Consider the following 25,186-nt stretch of genomic DNA (forward strand, 5'->3'; position numbering starts at 1 on the left):
TTAGAGGAGAATGTTGATTAAAAATGTATTCAATTCTGAGAAAAACTAAATTTCTATGGAAGGCGGTCTTGAAAAAAACCAACAAAAGTTGATCCATTCTTCTCTTTCAATTTTGTTCTTTGTCTGCGGTGACTGAGGCTTATGAACAGTTACTGATTTAAAAAAGCAAGCCTGCAAATTTTCTAACAACTTGGACTAGTAAAAAATTTAGACTACGATTTTTTTTTAAACTCTTCTCAGGACATTGGAATCAAATGGATACAGTTTTGCTTTTCTGGAAAGAAGATATTTTGCTAAAAACAAAGAAGGATCCAGGAAAGTGTTTTTTGTCAGTTTGACAATTTTTTAATTTTTAAAAATGGGTTCTTAACAAAAATAAACGTTCTTTATGAGAAGCTTTTTAAAATTTCTGCTTCTGACACTATGGTTTCAAAGTTTTGAAAAAAAAAACTTGCCGAAATCATTAAAACAATAGGAGCTTTCATTAGCCTTACAAAAGAAAATTCAGTCGGTAAGAGTAAAATTTGTTCATTATTTTTCAATTTCGATATAATTTTGAGTGAAAGTGAAATGCAAAACCTAGCTGTATATCTAAGTTTTTTTTAAACAATTCACGACATAAATGGTCTTTTAAATACCTTGCTTTTTATTAATCTGACGTTAACACCAAACACTTTGTTCTTTTTAAGAAGGAATTTTGAATGCTTCTAAGAACCCTTCCTTCTAAAAATGGTTGAATTTTAACTTGAGATGTTTCGCCAAAAAGCCATAATAACAAAAACCTTCCTAAGAATCGTCGAATGAAAACTTGTGACGTTTTGGCTAAAGTTGACGAAGTATATGCCTGACCTTTTCTTTAAAACGTAATTGAACTCGTTAAAAAAAAAACAATCTAATCTTTTGTGGCAGCTGAACTTATTCAAATGTCAAAACCGATTGTTAAACGAACCTAATATTGTTGCAAATATAAATGTTACCTCAAAAACTTAGTTAATTGCATATTTATGCAATCGGAAGAGCAAAATGTTCACATTTTTTTTTTTAATATTTTAACGTTAATTATTCTGCATTTTCATTTTAAAATTGACGTGTAAGAATTTTGACAACTCTTTGTTTCAGTTCATATTCTAGGTGCACTTATTTACATATGTACATAAATGTATAATTATTAATAATAAATTTTCCATTAACTTTTTAAAATTAAGGGGTTTGGACTTCCATTGACAAAAAAAAAACAGATTTGATGTAAATAAATGACATTTACTATGACATATTGGACATATATTTATGTCATTAAAAGGTTGTTATTCTTTTGTTAATTAAAATGCATGTTTGCTAATAATTATTATGAGTGTAAGGCCCGTGTAATTTTGTGTGGTTTACCTGATATTTAAAAAAAATATTAATAAAATCTTCTTTTTTTATGTAAAAATCAAAATATTGATAATATAATAATATTGTGTTATGCAAATGTTCAGTAAAAATTACATTACTACGCATAACATTAAAAACTTACATAAACATAAATTAATTAAAAATGAAAAACAAAAACAATAAACCTTCATTAAACAAAATAAAAACAAAAAAACATGCACAAGCATATTATCTATGTTTTATAATTGCTTGTGTTTTGTTTTAAATTTATTAAATTCGTGCTTTCTACAGTTTCAAATCACAAAACTTTTCAGGATATTAATAAACTTTTCACATAAAGTTAAATTCTTCGTTCGTCAACATGACTCAAATATTAATAAAACTTTTCATACACACAATACAAAATTATGTACATAAACAGGTCATAGGTCATAAATTTATTATAATGAATTCGATATCAAAAACGTGTGAAGATGAAATATTTACACACATAAATAAGTAACAATTATCTAAAAAGAATATCTACAAAATCTACTTACGGGGTAAATCCATGCAAAGCATTAGCTGCTGCTTGAGCTGCCGCAGCATTCATTGGCGTTTGTAATCTTCCGGTAGCAGCAGCAAATGCTGCGGCAGCTGCATTAGCAGCTGAAGAAGCATTTTGCGGCGTTGGAAATAGTGCTCTTGAACCTCCAGGTCTTTGAATTGGAACTCCACGCATTGCAGCAGCTAATTAGTTTTGTAATTCGTGCGTTCGAGAATGTTTTCGAATTTTTATCGTTTTTTTTTATTGATTAACAATCGTGCAGGTGTTAAATATGAGGGGAGGCATGGCAAAACATAAAAGAAATAAATAAATAAAGAAGAAATATATTAATATAGATTGAAACCAATATTAGTGTTATATAACATGCAATCAAAGGTTATATGTTTTTTTTCTTTTTGTTGATAAATTGTTTAAAAATTACAAAACAATTTAATATTTTATAAGATATCTTCTGGTAAGAGTTTTTTTTTTTAAACAAATGGCAATGCTAAGCGGAGTCTGAGTAAAAGATGTAAGTATTTCATAAAATGGTTGTTTCTTTCATGTTTAGTATATCCTATTTACCTTTTCAAAGAAAAGGTTGTGTTTATAAAAAATGCATTTAAAAGTAGTAAAAATTATATTCCTATGGAATTTTGGAGTGTTGTTAAGTTATAAACATCGAATTTTAATTGTTTGATATAAATAATGGCTAAGAAAGAAATTCAAATAATGAATTAAGTTTTACACTTATATTTTGAGAAAAATCAATTGTTTATAAATTGTAGTAGGAAAACTATTCTTTCTCCACTTTTTCTACGAATTCCATTGTATAGCTTCAAACGCTTTCAAAAATACCAGTATTGTAAAGTTTCAACCACTAAGGCCAAGTATTTGCATGCATGTCTTTATTTTTCAAAATTCGATATTCTCAAATACACGGAAACAAGTCAAATTAGAACAGTAATTGAAGTTCAAGATGACTTTGTAAAGAAAAAAACTGTCAAATGTTAGATAGCGAAATATTGGAGGGCAATTCACGGGTCCATAACTTGAATTGGCCACGATTAACAAGTGGCTATTGCGCTTTTGCAGTCTTGTTAAAAACACAGCTTCTGCATATCATGGTTATTGAATTGAAAGAGGAAAAGTCAGTAACCATGTTTTCAAAGAGGTTACCATTGACAGTTACGTTCTGGGCAGAACGTTTTCCAAGAAATAAGGGTCAATTATCAATTATCACCCCAAAAGCACACCAAATATTCAGTTTTTGTTGATGTAACAGTATCTGAACCAGTACTTGTAAATCATCATTGTTCCAAACATGACAGCTTTGCCCGCAAATTGGACTTAGTGTGGTATACGCATTTAGAACAGTACCATGTTTTTAAAAACAAAAATATTTTGATTTGGAAGCATTGCTCAGGCATCAGTCTTTACAAGTAGATAGTAGTAGTAGATAAAAAAGTGCAACTAACTCAAAGTTCTGTACCTCAACAAAAAAGTAAACGTTATAGGATTTAATAATAAAAAAGTAGTTAAGTTTTTTTGTAAAAAAACTGTCAATTACATATATTTTTCTAAAAATGCCATTACAATATTTTTTATAAGACAAAATGAGTTTCAAGTCAACTCCCTAATTTTTTCAAACCTATTCGAACCAACAACTAATTTTCAGTGGTAGATTTTTTAAATTTTTATAGTTTGTAAAAAATTCATGAGTTCGATTTTTCTAAAACTTACTCCAGGGCCCTATTTTTACAAACTCTTTTTTCTTTTCATTTTGCAACTTTGCACTTTTGCCTTGCAAATTACGTTTCATCAAACGCACATTTTTAATAAGAAAATCAATTGAATCGAAAAGCTTTTGTCTTTTTGCAAAAATGAGAATTTGTATTGAAAAGTTGTCGAAAACTAATAATACAATATATTAACCTTTTTGAAAATGAAGAAGTGAATCAAAGTAAACTATGGACGTAGGTTTTTCTTTTGACGAAATTATAAAAAACATGAATTTTGAATTCTAGGGTTAGCGAGTTGTTAATCTCAATTTTAAAAATGTCTACTTTTGTAAAGGTTTTTATGACCATCGATATCGTAGCCATCCCTCAATGGAATTTGACAGTTTATAGCAAAAAAAGGTTTCTTTTAAAAACCCTTTTGAAAACAAAGAAGTAAATAATAGTGACGAAAGAGGAGTGAAACTAAGAATAAACTTCGATATCGGAAATAATTTTTTAGGCAAAAGAGAGTTTTTGAGTAGCGAAAAATAACATCAAATTCGTGTTGTCCAGAATTGGAAATAAACTACAATTCAATAGCTTAAGGAATATGAGTTCAAGTGAATGGCAAGAACTTTTGCGTACACTACATTGGGCTGGAAATGGAGCCCAATATCACGGTATTGCATCTATGCACCAATAAGAAAAGCAACCGTCTAAAAAGTATTTCATCGAGTGTCGAATATTTAAATTGATGAATTATTCTTTAACACCATTTACAGGGCCTAAAATTGTTCAGACATATTCGGAGAGTTTTTGTCTCAAGGAGCATTTCCTTATGTACTTGGATGTGTTGACAGTACCATGACAGATGTTAATTCTTCTTTTTTTCCAATGCATATTTAATCTTAATAAACACAATTTAAGGCAACTTTTCAAAAAATCAATAAATTGAAAAGCAGTATATTGGTTAAAAACTTTTACTTTTCACTTCGTAAATTTTGTGAACCACTTTGTAATTTTACTTTGAAGGATAGTAATTTTTTTTCAAAAATGCAAATTCAAAAGTGTTTATTAAAATAGGCCCCAGATCTCCAAAATATTATTCTTCGTTTTGTACAATTATTCTGGGGGTTAGATTCCAGCGACGTCGAGAAATGTCAAATCATTTAATTTAAAAAATCAATCAATTTCCAATGGAATTCAAAATGAACACACAAATAAACGCACATAATTTCAAAATATTTTTAATCAGCACTTAAATTTCAAAACCTTACCAAAATAGAGTATAAAACGAGCTCGAATGCCAGAAAAAAGTCGAGATAACCAAACTACATATAAAATGAAGCTGTTGAAAATTTGTATTTCTTATTAGAAATTAATTTTAGATAAACTTGAATTAAAAATGAACAAGTATTTTATGAGTAAAAATGTAAGTCATTTGTTTTTTATTTTATCCTAATGTTAATTTAAATAGAGATTAAAAACTTGGGCCTTAAATATAAAATTGCCTGAAAACCTATATTTTTTTAAAATATATTTATATTTTTAACTGTAGCTTTTTCCCGAATTTAAAGAATTTCTCTTTTAAAAACCGAAAATAAAGCCATTTTGTATCCCAATATTTCAGACATCAATCATCAATTTGCGTTTCACTTGCAAATATTATCTCAATTTTAACTTCTTTTATTTAAAGAATTGATGCCCATTTTATAAGACAACAATGTGGTTTAAGTGTCGATTGGTATAATACTCAAGTACGATGATGGTCAGAATCAATCAATGCATTTACATATTAACGTACAGATATACAAAACTACTTAAACGCTATTTTATGCATCTCACTTTTTAATTATTATAAATATTATTTATATAAGCAGATTACTCAATAATTACGATTTAATGAAGTAGGCAATAACAATAATCACAGTAAAATTAATTTGTTGGATTAAATCTTCCTTATAAAAACAAAAACAACTGCAAAAAAATCTCTCCTCCTATAATCCAATAAAAATAAAACCTTACACCACAGCCCCCAAAAAATTAAAAATAAAAGGATTGAAAAAAAATATATTTATATTTTTTATGTTAATGTGAAATTCCTCTCCAGAATTGAAAATAAACCACATCCTATAGCCGATCATCATCAATCTCAATTTTTATGTTTCTGTTTTCAAAAATAAAAAAGAAATAAAACATAAGTCACTATATTTTTGTTGAAATGTTGAATTAAATGCTTTCAAAGGTATTTCTGTGTAAAAAAATATTAAAATTGCATTTACATTCTATAAAAGACAATGCTTCAATCCAAAATTTTTATTATATTATATAAATACTATATATTTACGAGTATGTATGCAAGTATATCGAACGAACAATATTTATGTCTATATGAATATTGTATTCAATTACCATGCATTTCGTGCATTTTTTAATTTATGTATATGTATGTTTTTCTTTTCAAAAAAAATCCATCATTTTAAATTGGGAAATCACACAGAACACTATTTTTATTTTTTTGAATATATATATAAATGGATATGGATATGGATAATAATTTATCTTGCTGACGATATGGTCTCTACTTGTAAAAAATATATTTATTTTTTAAAAATGGAGAGCGTGCAAAATGGGCTATAACATTGTTCCTTTATTGTTTACAGACAAAAATAAATTATATATGGATATCAAAAATATATATATATAATTTGTAGACCACACATTTCTTTATATTTAAAATTCTTGAATATAGTAGATTTTCATTTCATTACAATATAAAGCTTCATATTCACGTCGATGATAACAATACAAAATAAAATATTAAAACTTTTTCATTCAACATACGACAGGGGGTTAGAAATGCAATCATAACAACTCTTTTATTTTTTAATTTAGTTTTATGCCAAAAATTAAAAATTAAATCAAAAATAAAATTTTAAACAAAAAAAACAAGATCTCACAAATGAAATTAAAATGAAAAACAAAACAAAAATCGAAACAAATTATTTTTGTTCTTAATATTTTCATTTCCTCTCTTTTTAAAAAAAATATTGAATATTGAATTTTGCTTTTGTTTCCTTTCATTTTTTTTGCGATTTAGCGCGTTTTGGTGCATTTTTTTTAAGTATACCTCCGTCTTTGTGTGGCGGCACGTGGTGCTAATACTAGTGGTGTTGTTGGAGCTAAAGGAGCTGCAGCTGGAGCAGCTGTTGGATTCATTGGTGAAGCACCGACAGTAGCGCCTAAGAATGGCCAAGTCATCGGAAGTCGGTAACCTTTTTTGTGCAAATAATATACATAACATATTTTTTGTTTTTTATTCTATTTTCTTTCCTTCAAAACAAACACAAACAAATTGATTAAAAAGAAAAAAACGAATATAATATTTTCCTTCATACAACAAAAAAATAGTTCACATACGCCGTGTACGCCCAAACTAATAAATTAGATATCTTTGCTTCGATTGTTTAACTTTTATCGGATTTGGGTCCTTTTTTAAATCAAAAACTCATAAGCGGTGTTGAGACTTATAATTGAGTCACCTTTAGTCCTTACTTAGGGACTTTTTTGAGATGTAAATTAGAGATGAAAAAAAACTTGACTTTTCATGTGCATTGCAAAAATTTCAATATTTTTAAAAAATTGAAATGTGCCCAAAAAATGTAATTAAAAGATTGCTTCTTAAACAAAAATATTTGAATAGTCATTACAAACATTCTGTTGATTTAAGAAACGATGATTTGTTAATTTTTTAAATCAAATAAATTAAGAAATCAATAGGAACAATGTACAGTGACGAACAAAAGTGTTCAAATGTACTCGGCTATTTTAAAAAAATTGTCAAAACTTAGAGTTTTAATATTTTGTATACTTTTCTTATTTTGTTCATTGAACTAGCAATTATTACGTAAAAAAAGATATAAAAAAGAATATATTTTACAAAAAAAAATTAATAATAATAACAATTTTGCGATGTGTCCAATTACACGTTTAAGTTTTAAGAGATTAATTGAGCCTCTATTGTGCTTTGTGTATTTTACTGCTATTCCACAAGTAAAAGAAGCAAAGATTATTATAATTTTTAGTAAATCATCGGGCGAAGTAGTAAAACTTTTAAAAATTTTGAAAACTTCTTTGCTTAACATTAAAAAAAGCATTAACATCGAAGTCCTATCAATGAAAAAAGGACACCGGAAATGACTACTTACTGACTTGGATTCAAGGAGAATGGTAAGAGTTAAGAAGTTGGGGATCCAAAACACCTAAGTAGGTAGCCAAAAACATACTTAAAAGAATTAGATAAGCCGCTTAAGAGAATCCAAAGAAGCCTCTGCTTTCAGCGAAAAATATTAAGGTTAGGTAAGCGTTTGCTAAAAAAGCATAGACAATAGACCAATAGAAAAAAGTCATTTGGTCCGACGACGAGCCGAAGGTCAATAGAATAGGATGGTAGAGCTTTTTATTTGTCACGTCCTTTAGAAGGGCTTCAGCAACATTAAGTTTAGAAGACCATGAACCATGGATGATGAAACATGGTGATAGCTTAAGGTTGTTTCTCGTGGAACTCTATCGGAACTTTAGTGAAAATCATAGGCATCATGAACAAGGAAAATAATTTTTCAGCAGGACGGAGAAAATTATCACAGAAAGGTTGAGAAATCAACAGTTTATGACGATGACATGGCCAGCACAAAGCTCTGACTTCAATCCAATTGAATGTTCATGATCAATTGTGAATCGACGACGCACGGTTGGGGCAATACAGAAACCACCCATTGAATATTTAGTCTTGGTGACGAATGGAGTTTTCAGAAGATTTTCTTCAAAATTTGGTGTAAGGTATGCCTAAGCGTTGCTCAAAAGTAATTCAAAAATAGGGGATTGTAGACTAAGTACTAAAAATTACATTTTTTTTAACGTGTATAATTGGACAAGTCGTCGAAAAATAAATGAAATAATTTTTGTTTTGTATAATATGTATTTCTTTGCAAAAAATATTAAAAAGATAAACGTAAGATTAATGATCTAAATAATAAAAATAAAAAAATCTAATTTTAATTCAAACACTTAATTTTAGTAATTTTTTCAAATAATTGAAAATATTTGATCACTCTTGCTCGTCACTGTAAATTTGTCTCAATCAAATTTGGTATGAAAAAGAAGTTAAATACAAATATTTTAAGGAATTGGTTGGCTGAGCACATTAAAATTCAAAAGAAATAATTTATTAATATTTTTCAAACTGAATTTGAATCTTAGAAAAATTGAAGAATATTTAAGGAAATCACCAGTTTTGATTTTCTTGTTTTAGGAAAAATACATTTTGAATAAATCCGATAAAACTTAATAACTGTCTATTATTTTTATTATTATTTTTTCGCTAATAAATAAATAAACACAAACATAAAAACAACTCCATAAATAATTATACATCACAACAAAAAACAATAAAAAAACACAAAATACATTTCCTCCCAAAAAGTTTCATTTAAACAAAATAAAACAAAAATAGAGACAAAACATAAAAAATGCAAAAGAGAAACGTAACTCGTTTTAAAATTTTAGGTAAACAAATATAAAATAATTATATTATTAAAATTAAAATATCAAGAACATACGATTAATTAATTTTCTTTGTTTCTTTATTAATTATTTTTTTTTCAAATTTAATAATTTTTAATGCGACCTACAAAGGAACTTTACAACTCGTATAACAATTAATATATATGTATGTATGTAATTAATATTAAAAGCACTTTTTTAATTATTTATATAAATAATTGTTTCATCGATATTTAAATTGTATTATAATATTAAGTCATAAAAAAACTCTCTCGAAAACACAACAAAAAAAACAAGAAAGAACTTTTTCTTTGTGTTATCCAAGAAAAATCAAATAAATAAATTATTTAAAAAAATAAATTAAAATTTATATAAACATTAATAATTATTATATATATAGATACTATATGCTGCTTAACAAATCGATGCTTTTAATATATTTAAGTTTTTTTTTTAAATTTGTTTTTATAAAGAAAATTATGCTGTTTTTCTTAAAACAAAATTTTATATGATTTAAAATTAGAAAAAGTAAGAAAAGAAAAACGAAAACGATAAAACTCTTTCAATAAAAAAACACAACTTTCATATTGGCTTCTGTCACGGTGCAAAAAAAGTTCAAATAAAACATTAAGATTTGTTTTTTTTTTTTCCAAAACTCATAATCCAAATAAAATATCTACATTTTTAAAATATATATAATTTTGAGTGTTTTTCTTGAAGCCTAAGGATAAAGTCTGAAAAGTGTTAGCATTGCCCTGTTTTTTTAATTCAATTTTTATTTTCAAAATTCTTGAATAAAAATATACCAAGAAACCCTTCTGTATATATTTAAAATAATTAAAAACAAACTTATAATAAATACAAAATTGTAAAATTGTTTTTTAAAAATAGATCATATTTTGACTTACCTTCTGGCCATTGAACGCAAACTGTCATCGGTGAAACAAAACATTATAGAAAAAAAAGAGAGAGAAAATGTATGTTTGGAAATTAGTTTTAAATTGGTAAAATATTATGTTTTTTTTTTAAATATATTTTTAATAAACATTCAAAATGCATATCAAATTGTTAATTTTTAAATCGGATCGTTCACTTGCAATTAATTACAATTATCTAATGTTAAACATATAGACATTATTTATTTAAATAACTTATTCTTCATAAATCTACTAAAAATTAATATACTACTATTTTTTTTTTTAAATTAAAAACGTAACCAATAAAAATAGTATTTTTAATATTTAATTTTTAATACCGTAAATTCCACTTCTAAAATTATTGAAATATTAATAAAAGCATAACACACTGCAGCAATTTGAGAATAAAAATCAACATCTTGTCCTTTTATTAAATATTCCTTTAAAACTGTGTTGGGGGTAAATTTTCGAAAATAAGTTTTGTGTAATTCCTAAAATTGTATGTCTGTCCCCTATGAATAAAACCGTGTTTCTTTTTAAGGATTTATTTGCGCTGAATTCGTATCTCGACCTTAAATTTTTCTAGTAATTCAAGTTTTTAAAACATGCTTCTTAAAATATTCAAAAACGGTGTTTTTGAAGCTATGGTAAAAAAGAACGACAATATAGATCTCAACAATAAATTGTGTGTTGATTTTGCAAAGTACAAAACAGTTTAGATTGTATAAGTATATTGTTAAGTTTTTCAAAATTCTCAATAGTTAACATGGCTCTCTATGAATTTTTGAGAAATCCCAGGTTTAATGCTTTCATAAAATGCTTTAAAAAAATACGTTTTGAAGTTAATTTTTACATTTTGAATGCTGATTTTATCAGCTAAAGTGCTCACATTTTAAATATTACCATTTTTAACACTTTTTTTTTTTTTAATATAATTCAAAAATTTGATGTGATAGTCTTTTTTAGAGGACGATGTTACAACAAAAAAAAAGATTGCTTTCAAATAGTTTTACCTTTTACGTGCCGAAAAACGTTGTAGCATAATTGGTTCAAGGTTTATTTAAGATTTATAAAAGGGAAGTAAAAGCTAAGAACTTATGAAGATTTTCGAAAATTTTATAAAATACTATAAATATTTTAATTGAATATTGTAAAGAAACTGCTTCATGAATTTAGAAAGCTTCAAAAACGTTTACAATTGATGTTTTTTTAGTTATGTTGACCTTTAAGTTATATTCTAACTGGAGGCCATTTTGACAGCTGTCAAGTTCTTTATTTTCAGTAACATTTTATAACGAATATCCATTTCTCCTTAACAACAATTGCAAATCAAAATATTTTTTTGGTTCGAGCGACGCATCGCGGTTTATCTCGAGTCGAGGGCTTGTGACGGGCGTGGATTTTAAGATTGCGTTTAATAACGCTCGACTATTTTCTGGGGTTATGTTAAGGCGGTTGTCAATGCAGATAAGATCGAGGAAATTGATGCCTTGAAAGCGAATACACGTACCGCCAAAAGCGGCGGTCACTTGGCCAAAAATATTTTGAATACATAATGGAAAACTCTTATTTAAAAAAAACTGAATTCTTGGACTTAACAATGAAAAATACAGGTGTTTGATTCTTCTTGAAAACCATATATTTCAACTAAAACACAGAATATTGAAGATGGATATTAAAGACTTAGAAAACCACCATGAATTTTATTAAAATGAAAACTATTTCATGAATTCAGATAGTTTTGAAAAAACTTATCTGTATATGAATTTTAAAAAGTTACATCTCAAAAACTTGACGTAAAAACAGGCTTGTGACGAATGCAATCTTTCGGGAATGTATTCATTATAAATCATTTATTGAATTTAACTTAAAGATTGCTTTCATTAAATTTAACTAAAAATTGGGACTTCAAAATTTGCTGTCACCAATTTGACCTAAAAAAGACTGCAATTATTATTTTCATGCAAAGGCTTTAAATGAATGCAATGAATGCATCATAACATTTCAAATGATTGCAATCAATTGATTGCATTCAAATGATCGAAGAATAAACAAGTCCATTCTTTTTAAGGTCAAATTATTGGAGATTAAATAATTTTAATTCAGAATCTTTAAGGGAAAGATCGCATTTTTTATAAAAGTGCGAGAAAAAGTGATTTGGAAGTCGGATTTAAATTAAGTCGATCAAAACCCATCGCAAAAATGCAAATTTATCGAAAGTGTCGAACAGTATTATTTAAAATCAATTTTGAGCAGTTTCTTTTCTATTCGATAAAACCTCGATTAATTTTTAAAAATATATCTATTTAGTGTTAATGTCTTATAAGGAGCAAATGATCCAACAAAAAAATTAATCTCTCCTCGTAAAAAAGGAAACTTGAAAAAAGAAAATGTATTCAACGAAGACTACCGACGTCACAACTTAACCATGGCTTCCTGAATCAACTTCATTTCTCTTCACTTTGCTATAGCTTAAGCTGGGCATGCGATACAACATACATATCCTACCCTGAAGGAAAGTTAAAATATGATCTAAAAGGATTATATGGAAATCGCATTAGCCCAAAAGGACAATTTCCGTGGATTTTGCTAACGTCATAAACTTCTCTGCCCTAAACCCGTTCGTTGCTACGACTTGCTACGACTATACGACTAATTCTGCAGCTTCTACTGCTCCTGGTGTTGATGCTCTGTTGCTTTCGTAGGGTAAAATCTTCTCAACTAGTTATCTTTTTTTGAGCACGAACAACGAGAAAGGACGACGACGACGAGGATGATAGTTATGACGGAGGGTGTGAAGTTTTTAGGGAGCACCTTTCACTTGGAATCAACAAACTACTGCTACACTTATAAGTGCACTGTACATCTGCTCTGCACACTACGAGTATGTTAAATAAAATTCAAGGTTTGGTTATAGTGGCATAGATTGCACACGTGGATTAAGACTGATTTTCGTGTGAGTACCTTACCTACCTACCTGGAAGAGGAGGCAACTCAAGTTAAAATTATGAATATTACACAAGGATATGAGAAAAAGCAGCAGCAGCAGCAGTAGAAGTCCATAGAAAAGTAACATATGATGGGATTAAATAGAAACTGATGTTACTTTATATTTCTTTTTTTCTTTTCTCTAGGTAGGTTATTTCTGAGGACAATTTCGAAGCATCATGATATGGAGCTTTTGAGAAGGAATTCATAATGTCATTTCGTATGAAAAGACTTAATCTCCTTGAAAAATATAAGACCACCGAATCCACATCACGTGCATCAGCATCACAGTTTTCTTTTTGTGACGTATAAAATAAGTTCTAGAAAACAAGATATGAGCATTTGTAAGCTAGAAATTGAAATTCTAAAACATTAAATCTTTTTATTTTTAGGGGGAGCAAAATTGTTTTATAAGTCACTTTTTTCTTTACGGCACAAGAAATTTCTAAGAATATGAATAAACATTTATAATTTTAGCGAGAGTTAACTTAAGCATAAGTTGAGTTCCTACATGAGCGATTTTTCTTTTAATTTCTTTTTAGCCTTCTACATAATTTTGTTAACCTTCACCATTTTAGAATTCTGTTTTTTTTTAGTGTTTTTTGTTTTTAAAATTATTTTTAAGAACGATCCTTAATCATGCTAAGAGTATACCATTTCCAACAAAAATATATACGTGCTTTGAAAATATTTGAGGATGCACATGCCTAAGACTTTCTTTAAATATATGAATTTTAATCATTCACTTTGAACTTACAATAGAACAAAAAAGTAGATTACTATTTTCAACTTATTTAAGCTACGTTATTTCATACATTTTATTTTTGTGTTAGTAACTTTTTGTTTTTTTTTTTAGTAAATTAATTCATTAGCATTTTTTAGTAGTTTTTAAATTTCTGATTTCATTCTAAGAATAACAAAATTTGAATTACAGTAATATTGTTGTTTGTTTTGCTCACCTAGAGCTGGAGCCGCAACGGCACCTTCTTTTGTTAGACAAACTGATGTAAGGTGATCAACGAAGATAAAAATGGAAAAAAATTAAGAAGAAAAAAAAAACATTACACAAATAAAATTAAAATTTTGTTGATGAGTAATTTTTTTTTGGTTTTGAATTTTTTAAAATTAAAATTTAAAATAAATTAAAAAATGAACGTTGGGAGTTTTATTATTAGCGCAGGTTTCAAAACAAGCAAATAATACGTTAACTATTTGTCGATTGTTAGGCTTTCCTTATAAGTTAAGAATTTTAGTAATTGAAGCTTTGAGTACAAAAATGTAACTTTGTTAATTTGTTGTTTTGTCGCTTCTTTAAAAGTTCTACCGAAACAACTTCAATCTCATGTATGTTTTAAAAAATAACCGCGGAAAAAGAAGATTTTTGTATTCAAAGCTTTGATTATTTTAATTAATCATTAAAGTAATATTTTTTGATCCTTCTAAGCAAATAATAATAAGGGTAACAAATCTAACTAATGATTGATGTGGTTTCTATAAAGTCAAACAGTGGTTTTTCGATTTTTCAGTTTACACGTAAACAACAAATTTGTTTAACTCTTAAAATTCTTATTTCTTAACTATTTAATAACATTTTGAAAACGAAAACCTGAAAGTATTGAAGTACAAGGAAAAGTTCAAAATGAATCAAACAAAAAACTACTCTTGAGAGATTTGTTTTCAGCCGCACATCAAGAATGTGGAATGTTTTAGACAAATCTAGTTTTTCCTTTGATATTCAGAAGTTTATTTATTTTATTTTAGTAGTTACTTCGAACCATTTGACAATGACAATGATAATGATAATGACAATGGAAAAGAAAATGTAAAATGACAATACGTCGTGTTGGAAGCAAATGTAATAAATGCAATGGTGATTCTCCATGTACGAAACAATTTCTTATTTACGAAGTCTATATGAGCTTCACCACTTAACACCGTTTAATGTACGAATTTGGCTTTCAACTTTGTGAATAGATTTTTTAAATTTGGAAGCGTTGTTCTGGCGTTAAACTATTCACTTACTGTGACGGAATTGTTACAATTTGACCTTTTCAACTGTCAAATCATAGACAACAGCCATCGAAACATGCAGCTAACAAAACAGCTGAGACCTATTGTCAAGTATGAAGATTCTTTCTAAAGTCGCAAATCAAGAATATAGAATTCCTTATTCTTTTTTACTGTTTACTCTCACTTTGAAATCTTTTTCTGTTGTTTTTTTTTAACACATGACTGTGTTTTAAATTTAAACATGTGCGTCAAATATTAAAAAAAAATCATTGGAAGTAAAAAAAGATATTAAAAATTTATTTAAACTAAACCTCTAATGATACTTAACACCCTTGAACCGTTCTATAAGCCCGTCTGATAATTAATTCGTATCAAATTTTATGACAAAATCTAAATATTGCCATTGTTTCAAAATACAATCCTATTCATATAATAAATCTAATTAAAATCTAGCGAAAACCACTGTATTGTCCTTTTTTTTAGAAAACCATCAACTCAACCGAAACAAAAAAATCATATAAAAGTATTTATAAGCTTATAACAACGATCTATGTACGTTTTTTATTATATTTTATATAAAGCTAATAAATAACCATCATAAACAAGAATTAAGCTATCGATTCTATTAACTTGCTGCACACTCAAAAACACAAACAAATTAAAAAAAAAATCATTACAAAAACCCCTGAAAATCCATTAAAGTTGTCATTAAAAATTTACAACCACATGCTCTCCACTGTTCAATGTAAAAGAAAACAATAAATTATTTAAAAAATAAAAAAGCTTGAAATTATGTAAATATTTTTTAACAAAAAATTATTAAATTCATTATAATTTGATAACATAACTCTAATTATACGAATGATAACGACGACAACGCGACGAAATCAATGACGTGACAAAGGACCACCAGCAAAACTTTTAATTAGGCCCCTCACACACTCCACATAAATAAATTAATTTCACTCAAAAACTCCGCATGGCTTCAGCGGAATTCTACTCCACGCGTGCCAAAAATATACAAAACAAAACATATAAAATTATTTAAACAAAAACGATGGTGTTTAAAATTCAAATTATAAAATTTTGTGCTCTGCTCAGTAAAAATAAAATAATTTAATCATCAGAGGAAGTGAACGAAAAAAGGCAAAAACAAAAATGGCTGATTTGAAATCGTCTTCCCCATCCTGTCAGATGAGAAATGCGAAATGGAAATGATTTCATTTCCTTTTTAGCAAAAACGTATCCTTTTTACAGGCGAACGCAGATGGCAGACACAAACAAAAAAAAAAAACGAATACGAAACGACTTGTTTGGATGATGTCCTTTCTCCTTATTTAGTTTAGAGAAGCCCGAAGGGGCTGTGTTAGGTCCTTTTTCGATTCGACTAGAACAACGAAAATTGACGACGATGGAGGACGACAAGGTTTCATGTAAATTGCTTTTGCCTTCGATTTAAGTATTGCCGTTCTCGGTTCTAGGGACATCCATAAAATATAGACAAAACTGTTAATGAGCGCATTGATGCATGAATCCTTTTAAGTTGACTTTTGAGGAGGTCTCATTGCGGGATGTCATAGTTAAACGTGGCTTATTTCAGATCTTATGGGGGTGTCATTTGTTTTTTGTTTTTCTGCCATTTATATTTGACAGGACATAGAACCTCGCCTTCTTGGCCATTTGGCCACTGTCGAAGGGAAATTGGCTATTATTTTGTGTTCCAACATTCAGCTTCGAAACTTCGAAGAGAGGAGGTCCTTGGGGTTTTTTCCAGTTAAGCAAGAGTTCATAACAATTTTAGTTGAGATGAGTGTGTAACGTTTGATTGTTGGGGAGAAAAATTAATTGAATGTCGTTATGGGAAAATTTTGTAGTATAATTAAGATCCCAAAACATCCACAAAAACAAGGACAACGCTTTAGATATAGGTATTCGAAGTGAGGAGTCTGGAAAAGAAAAACAATTTACCGAACCGGAATTGCAGTGATTATAATTCGAATATTTTTTTGTATTTTTGTTTATTGAAGTCTTGTTTCTATTTCTAGGCTGTGGTATTCAAAATTAAGTAATATTAGGATGGAATTTATGAAAAACAGGGACACCAATTGTTTTTTGTGTATATGTATGGTAATTTTTGTGAAAGGACACAAAGCACATTATAAAAGAGCTTAATTTAATTTTATATATATGTGGTTTGTTTTTGAATGGAGGATAGGTACCTAAGCTGCTTTTAAAAGGGTAACGTCCATCGGTCCCTTTCGTTGGGCGCTCATCGTAAAACCCTCAATTTTAGAGCTTGTTAGAAATTAATTCTCATTTATGTAGATATTTTTAAATACTCGCTGTTTTTGAGGAGATATGAGAACAAAATATATAAAATCATTTAATTTCTTGTCGTAATTCCAAAAATGTGCGGCAATTTGGACACACATTTTATTAAAAGTAGCTTTGGGAATTTGTTTCGATTAAATTTAAATGAAATTACGTATTCTATCAAGAAATTAAAAACATAAAGTTTTAAAAAAGGTCCTAAAGTTAAATGGTATTTTTAATTGATGTCTATAATTATTGTTTTAAATAGTATAATTACTCTTAACACTTTGTTGGAAAGAATAACAACAAACAAAACAGAAAACAAGAACTTATTAACAAGTATTGATTCGATTGATTATGTGAGATAAACAGCAATTTCGTGATCAGACGACTTAATTAAGTCTTCGGGAAATTGATTGAATTGATTGATTCATTATTCTTATGTATTGGAGTTCTCTGTTCTCTTGGTAATTTGTTTTAGTTAAGTTCTTAATCGTGATTGAAAATTGATTAAGTGTTAATGAGTCAAAGGCGTGTGTTCTTAGATGGCCAATTAAAACAATACATGTTTTGATTTCTTTCAATCAAGTCAAAGGTATTTAACCTTAAATCCGCTGTTTTTGAGGCAAAAGACACTTGTTTTTTATATAAAAGGAAAAGCTTTAAAAGTACAATTTGCACTTTTGGCAATTTTCGTACTCTTCGGAATCAAAGAAGCGGAATTAAACACGTTCTAGACTCCTGACACATAAGGAACGTCCTTTCAAAACCGCATAATAAAAGATGTGCTTGGTGGTGATGAGGCCAAGATATGTCAATCAGTCTTTTTTATGTGATTCTTTTTTAGCGAAAAATATTTACTTTGACTTTTTTAAAATTTGTTTAAATAATTTTGTTACATTAATAAATAATTAAATAAAAAATACACAAAAAGAATTAAAATTGAAAGCTCTTTAAAAGTGCAGCAAGTTAATGAAGACATTTTAATAAAAACTTAGAAACTAATTAATGCAATATTTTTGTATATATGTTTTATATTAGAAAAATCCATACAAAAAGAAACAAAATATTAAATATGTAAATACGAATATTAGAAAAATAATTTTTTTTTATTAAAATAAAAGATTTTGTATTTGTACGATAAGAAATGCGGTCATGAGTCAAAATCGAATTTTTCAAATTTAAGTACCTTTCATTGATAAAATTTGTAAACATTTTATTTTTAAATACTTTTTAATATAATTATAAATATCAAAAATTGTCTGTATTTTGTCTCAGTACCACACAAAATAATTTAAGCTATTGTCCATATTCTTGAAAATTACTTCAACTAACGTCGAACTTTTCAGGACATTGAAAAAATAGAAGTAATATTAAAATATTTATTTATTATTATGGGAATAAAAAGACAAATTCAAGCACTAAAAGCAAACTTAATTTTAAAAAAAGTATATTTTTTTAAATGATATAAAAAATGCAAAAAATTAGGTATTCTTTATTTTTAATATTATTAATATATTTAATAAACTAAGCCGATAAGCAATATTGACAAAGTAAATTAAAAAGACAAAAAAAAAACATATTACAAATAAAATGTTAAGAAAAATTAAAATAATATATTTTTATATATATTTTTTTAATAAACTTACCATTTGGAACTGTTGGCACTTTTTTGGTTTGTACACGAGCTGTTGCATTGTTCACCTATTTTCGTTTTTGTATTTTTGTTTGTTTTATATTTTGACGAAGGTTGTTTTGTTGTTGGATTTAATTTGATTATGTTATTTTGTGTGTTTTTTTATTTTAAAGAAAAAAGAAATGTAATAGATTAGTAAAATTTATAATAAAATTTATTTTATTTTGAATATAATAAATATAAAAAGACAAAACTAAAGAAATTTAAACAAAATTAAGTTAAAATTAACCGGACGGACAGATCGGATAAAAAAGTATACACATATATTTTTAAATAGTTTTGGGTTGGAGAATCTGCAGAAACTTCATGACATTTTAAAGAATATTTTAAGTTATAAGAAGTTTCAAAAATATTTTCATTTGTTGTGAATCTTAACACTTGTAACAGTCCAAAATTTTAATTGTATCTATTCCTTTTTAATAAAATTTGTATTTCAGTGAATTCATGTGTTTATGAGAAGTAAATGCCTATAATTATCAACTTTGAAATATACAAAATATGGCCTCTATGCAAAAATAATTATTTAAAAGGGCATCAGTTGGAAATTATAGAAGTGTATTACATCCAAGCCTCTTTTTCATGAAGTTTGTTGGTGAAAGGTTGTGCTTGTTTTGAATATTTAGTAGCTTTAAAAAACACTACTCTCCCAATCCACAGTACTCTAGTTTTACTGTGGAAAATATGGATTTCTAAAGTTTTTGAGTTCAAAAACCCAAGGATACAACAAAAAACAAGATAGGCCCTAGAACAGAATCTTGTGGTACACCAGCTAAAACTTAGTTTATTAAAAGGAAAAAATGTAGTTTCAAATTCAACCGGCCTTTTCAACGCTTTCATGTAGTACGAAAATCGATTATTATATACACCCAAAAACAATGAAGGCTCTAGTACAGAATCCTGTGGTATTCTGTAATTATTTTTTCTATTAGCCAATTTTTTTTGTAGTTTAACATTGACACTTGAGCTGCCTTTATCGTTCATAACGTTGTTATAAAGTACAAAAAGCGTGTATTATGTTCAAAAAAAAACAAGATAGGCCTTAAAACCTTAATAAAGTACAAACATTGACTATCATAAAAGCAACAGAATCCTGTGGTGCACTAGCTTTAATTTTGACATATGATCATATATGCAACAGAAATAAGATAGACCCCAGAACAGATTCCTGTGGTACACCAGCTAAAATTTCGTTTATAAAAAAAAACAAATGTAGTTGTAAATTCAACCGGCCTTTTCAACGCTTTTATGAACTACAAAAATCGATTACCATATACATCAGAAACAATGAAGGCACTAGTACATAATTTTTCTATTAGACCCATTTTTGTAGTTTAACATTTTTACTTGAACTGCCTTTAATGCTATTAACGTTTTTATAAAGTAAAAAAAGCGTTTATTATGTTCAAAAGAAACAAGATAGGCCTTTAAACCGAATCTTGTGGTATATCAGTTTCAATGATCTATAAAACCCAATATTCTAGCTTCAGCTTAACACTAGAGCTGCCTTTAAAATACTTTAATAAAGTACAAACATCGACTATCATAATAGCAACAGAATCCTGTGGTGCACCAGCTTTAATTTTGTTTTTAAAACGAAATGTGTTTCAGTTTCACATCTAACCTGTCCTTAATAGTTTAGTTCATTTTTTGTATATAAAACCCAATATTTAAGTTACTTATTCAAGCAGCTTGACCACGTTTTTTTAAAGTACATAAATGTTCAACAGAAACAATTTAAATCTTATAACCGCATCAAGCTTCAATTTTTTATCAGTTTGATACTAGAGCTGCTTTTGTGATGTTTTTATAAATTTCAAAAATCGTTTATCATGTAAAATAGAAACAGGATAGGCTCTATGACAAAATCTTGTGGCACATCAGTTTTAATGATCAATAATAACCAATATTTTAGTTACAGATTAACATTAGAGCTTCCTTTAAAATGCTTTAATAAAGTGCAAACATCGACTATCATATATACAACAGAAACAATATAGGCCCTATAACCGAATCCTGTGGTACACCATTTCAATTTTCTATAAATCCCATATTTCAGTTTTAAGTTTCACACTCAAATAAAGTCGTTTGGTATTTTATGTTTAGGTACTTCTAAATAAGAATGTCATTATTCAATTTAAAAATTATAAAATCTAAACTTCATTATATTCGTCTATTATTTTCCTTTTTTTTTTTGTTGCATGTTTCATTAAAATCTAATAATTTTATAGTTTTCCTCATTTCAAATTAGAAACCGCGAATACATTTCCATACATAAAATTTGATAGCTACATTTTTTGTAGTTTTTTTTTTGCATAAACTAAAAACTCATTTTCAAATCGTTGATTATAATCCAACTTCCGGGAACATTCACTTGTCGGTGCAGCGGTGGTGGTTGGTTGCATGCATGTCCGATCAATTTTAACCACAATAATCATGTAGAATGTCATGTTGTCATTTGTTTCAATTACCATATCATCAAATCTCTTCTCTCTATTTTATGATATACGTAGTTTTCTCTAGCGGAATGTATGATGGGTGAGTTATCCCAGACTGACCATAGTGAAATATTCTAGATAGCGATTCAACCCAAAACCCTATAGTTGCCTAGCCTATTGCGAAGCATTGTGGTATATGGTTAATTTATATGGATCCGTCAATTTCTCGTTGTCGGAGTCGGTTATGTCCTCGCACTAGAGGAGCTGGCATGATTTTAACGTTATAAATTCTCTCATCTCAAAAATTCACCCCTAACACGATAGCAAACAAAAAAAAGTTATATGGTTAAATAAAAACAAAAATAAAAGGTGCTACTATGTCGTAGTTGTAGGAAGTGGCTTTAATGCAATCACCTGGAAACTATGTATTCACAAAAATTATCTGAAAAACCTTGGGTACTCTGGAATAAGTGTACACGCTTTATTGATAGTCACAGTTAAGCCAAATTTAAAGACGCCATAGTTCAAAGAAACAATATAGGACTAAGAAGAGAATCCTGTGGCACTCTATCTTCAATTTTTCTATAAAACTCAATAATTCAGTTTCACATTAAAGTGGTATTTACCACGTGTTTTTAAAGTACGGAAATTGACTATCCATTTACAAAAAAAAAAAAACAATATAGTTGCGAATACAGAATCCTGTAGGAGACCACTTCAATTTTCTATAATGCCCAATATTTCATTTTCACACTAAATCTGCTTTTACGCTTTAAATAATTACAAAAATCGACTTATCGTAGACAACCAAAATGGATTACATATTTACTCAAAAAAACAAAGTAGGTCCTAGAACATAATCATGAGGTACACCAGCTTCTATTTTTTATAATACCCAATATCTAAGTTTCAGTTTTACATTCTAGATGACTTTGCAATGCTTCAATAACACATACACAACAGTCATACGTAACAGAAACAAAATAGGCCCTAGAGCAGAATCCTTTGGTACATCAGCTTTGATTTTCTTTTGTAGACCATATAAAGACTCTTTCTACACCCGATCTCGAACCAAGTTATGTTCGAGTGTCTACAGCCCACTTAAAATTGGTGGAAAATTAAACAACCATCCTGTAACACAAATTGTCCCTTCTGGGTTGAATAAAATCTACGCAAAACCATTGGATGGATACCTAATTTCAAAAAAAATAGATACCTTTAACAATGTTGCCACAATAACCCAATTGTACATTTTCCAAATCTGTGCAGTTTTCCGAACCATAACTACAAAAGTTCGTGTAGATTGTGTCATAAACTACACACATATTTTGTACATCCCATTGAATCCATTCAACGACCACATATTCTTCCCAAACCCCCAAACCCCCCTTCACACCCATTGCATAGTTATATAGACAAAATATGGCATGACAAATATCTAGATTTATATAATTTTCTGAAAATGTTTTGTGAACTCGATAAATTTCGAACTGTTTTCGAGGGCCTGAGAATTGGAGAATTGCATTTTACATTGTCTATCGTCTAGTTTAGTTCCATGAATGAACAAAATAAGTTCTTGTTGTTGTTTTGGTCTGGAATATTTAAGTTTTATTTATGAAGAGAGTACAATCAAGTTGCTTTATGTGACCCCAAACTGTGACGGGCGATTAGTCCGATACGATATTGTGACCTCAGATTAAAAACACACACACATAAAAAAAAAGGATTGCGGTCGACCACTCCTGTATTTCTATGGATTTTATGTTATAGGTGGTCCGGTCTAGTCTAACCTCTGGAACCGGGAATTTAGGAAGTTCAACTGGGAAGACTATATATGCCTATGTTTTGCGGAGAATTTTTAATCTAAAATATAGAGATAAATATTTTTGTATCAGGTGGGAGTTAGATATGGTAATTATATGTGAAAGGGGTTGTTTCTACGGTATCTGTGGAATTTTGAAATTTTATAGTGCCCTTTTGCAGTGCATCTAAATAGAATATAGAAGCATTGCAATCATTATAAGGCTCATTCTGTAGAATATGTATAAAGCAGACCATCAGTGGAATGGTCTATGCACTGTTATTATTTTAATATGGAACGTTGCATATAGGGAATGTGGTTTTTGAAAGGTAGGTGGAGCGGCCCGGCCGGCGGCGTATGATGTCCTTCGTCCATATGAATCTTTGTTGGATCCTTTCCAACTAAATTTTACAATCAAATGTATCTTTTTTTTCAAATACATTTTTTTCTTTTTGCCCAACATGTATGACCATAAAATGTATACATAAAACATAGACACAATCCTCCCTATAAATGTAGAAACATGTATTTTAAAATTCAATAAAACATTTTTTGAAGATATTTAATTACAATCCATATTGGATTGTGTTCTGTGTTGTTCACATTTTATCTACCTACATCCTCTACACACCTATTCTCGTTGTACATTTTGATGATTTGCAATCCTTTTTAAACATGAAAATATAATGAAATTCTAGATATATAGCAATTCATTTATTCTTGAATATTGATGAGAATGCAAAGAATAATTAATATTGGATTATTGTGAAATATGATAAAATATAAATCGATAGATTTTATGCTTTTTCATACATAATATGGAAAGTTGATATAAGTTTAGAAATTATTCTATTTCCAATTGGATCCTTTTTTTTTCGTTATCGTATGTTGAATAAGTTATGACAATGAACACATATTTCAGATTCTCGAAAATTAGATCTCCTCCATTATTTTTTTCGACAATACAAATAAATTTGTAACCAAAAGTTGAAAAACGTGACATTTTTGAATTTCAAGATGTTATGGTTAACCATATTTTATTAATTTATTGAAAAAGACAAATTTAAAATACTGATAAGATTTTTAAAAAAGTGTCCACAAGCAAATTGATATAACGCCATCCTTTTTTTTAAAAACATTAACTTATTTCGACACATCCATTTGTATCTGTCAAATTTACAAAAAAAAGGACGAACGGCCCTTCTAACTTTTTACTTAAGTTCTGAAGGCATTCAAACAAAAATAATGTGATGTAAAGAAAGGTAGATAATAAATAACTTAACCTATTTTTGTGAGTATCAACAGTCAATTGATAGTTGCTAAATTTCAACAATTAACAATTTTATTATCTAATGCATAGTTTTCAGATAAAAATTTATTAATTTCTTGCTAAAAACATATAAATGGCTGATTTCAATATTTATCAATTACTAAGTGATCGTTGATAATAGATATGGTGATGTTAATATCAATGAAGTAGAAGGAAGTTGGGATGAAAGCATTTTCGTGTTGAAATATTAGTGACTTTTGTAAAATATTCAAGTTGAGAATCAGTTTTTAATTTTAACAAAAAATACTTATGCTTGTACAGGGTGGGGGCGTGGTTACTTCCTTATTTTGAAAAATAACATAACACAAAAAGTATTGGCAATATTGATTTCTTTTTTTTCTGTGTATAGAAGTACATTTAAAGTTTTATTTTATTTGGTTTTAAAAAGAGATAGTCAGAATTTGAAATAATTTTCCACTTTTTCCAGCATATATGTCGGCGATAGCAACACGAATATTATTTTTAAGATGACGAAGGGTCTTTGGACGATCAGTGTATATTAACTATTTGAGT

General features: G+C 28.1%; 1 protein-coding gene across 19 annotated transcripts in view; it reads right to left on the reverse strand.

Moving 5' to 3' along the window:
* The window catches only part of LOC129946217 (RNA binding protein fox-1 homolog 2-like), a 453,881-nt gene that overhangs the window by 21,855 nt on the left and 406,840 nt on the right, over positions 1-25,186 (reverse strand). For 11 of the 19 annotated variants that reach the window (XM_056056318.1, XM_056056321.1, XM_056056331.1 and 8 more), the window contains 4 exons: positions 19,061-19,115; positions 14,021-14,089; positions 10,092-10,112; positions 1,914-2,103 (listed from right to left, as the gene is read on the reverse strand). In XM_056056318.1, coding sequence (XP_055912293.1) covers positions 1,914-2,103; positions 10,092-10,112; positions 14,021-14,089; positions 19,061-19,115 — 335 coding nt within the window. Of the gene's footprint in view, positions 1-1,913; positions 2,104-6,751; positions 6,897-10,091; positions 10,113-14,020; positions 14,090-19,060; positions 19,116-25,186 lie in introns of all 19 variants that reach the window. The other 8 variants (XM_056056327.1, XM_056056332.1, XM_056056320.1 and 5 more) reach the window with 5 other exon arrangements.

This window comes from Eupeodes corollae, chromosome 2 (genome assembly GCF_945859685.1).
Source record: "Eupeodes corollae chromosome 2, idEupCoro1.1, whole genome shotgun sequence".
In the NCBI taxonomy this organism is placed as follows: domain Eukaryota; kingdom Metazoa; phylum Arthropoda; class Insecta; order Diptera; family Syrphidae; genus Eupeodes; species Eupeodes corollae.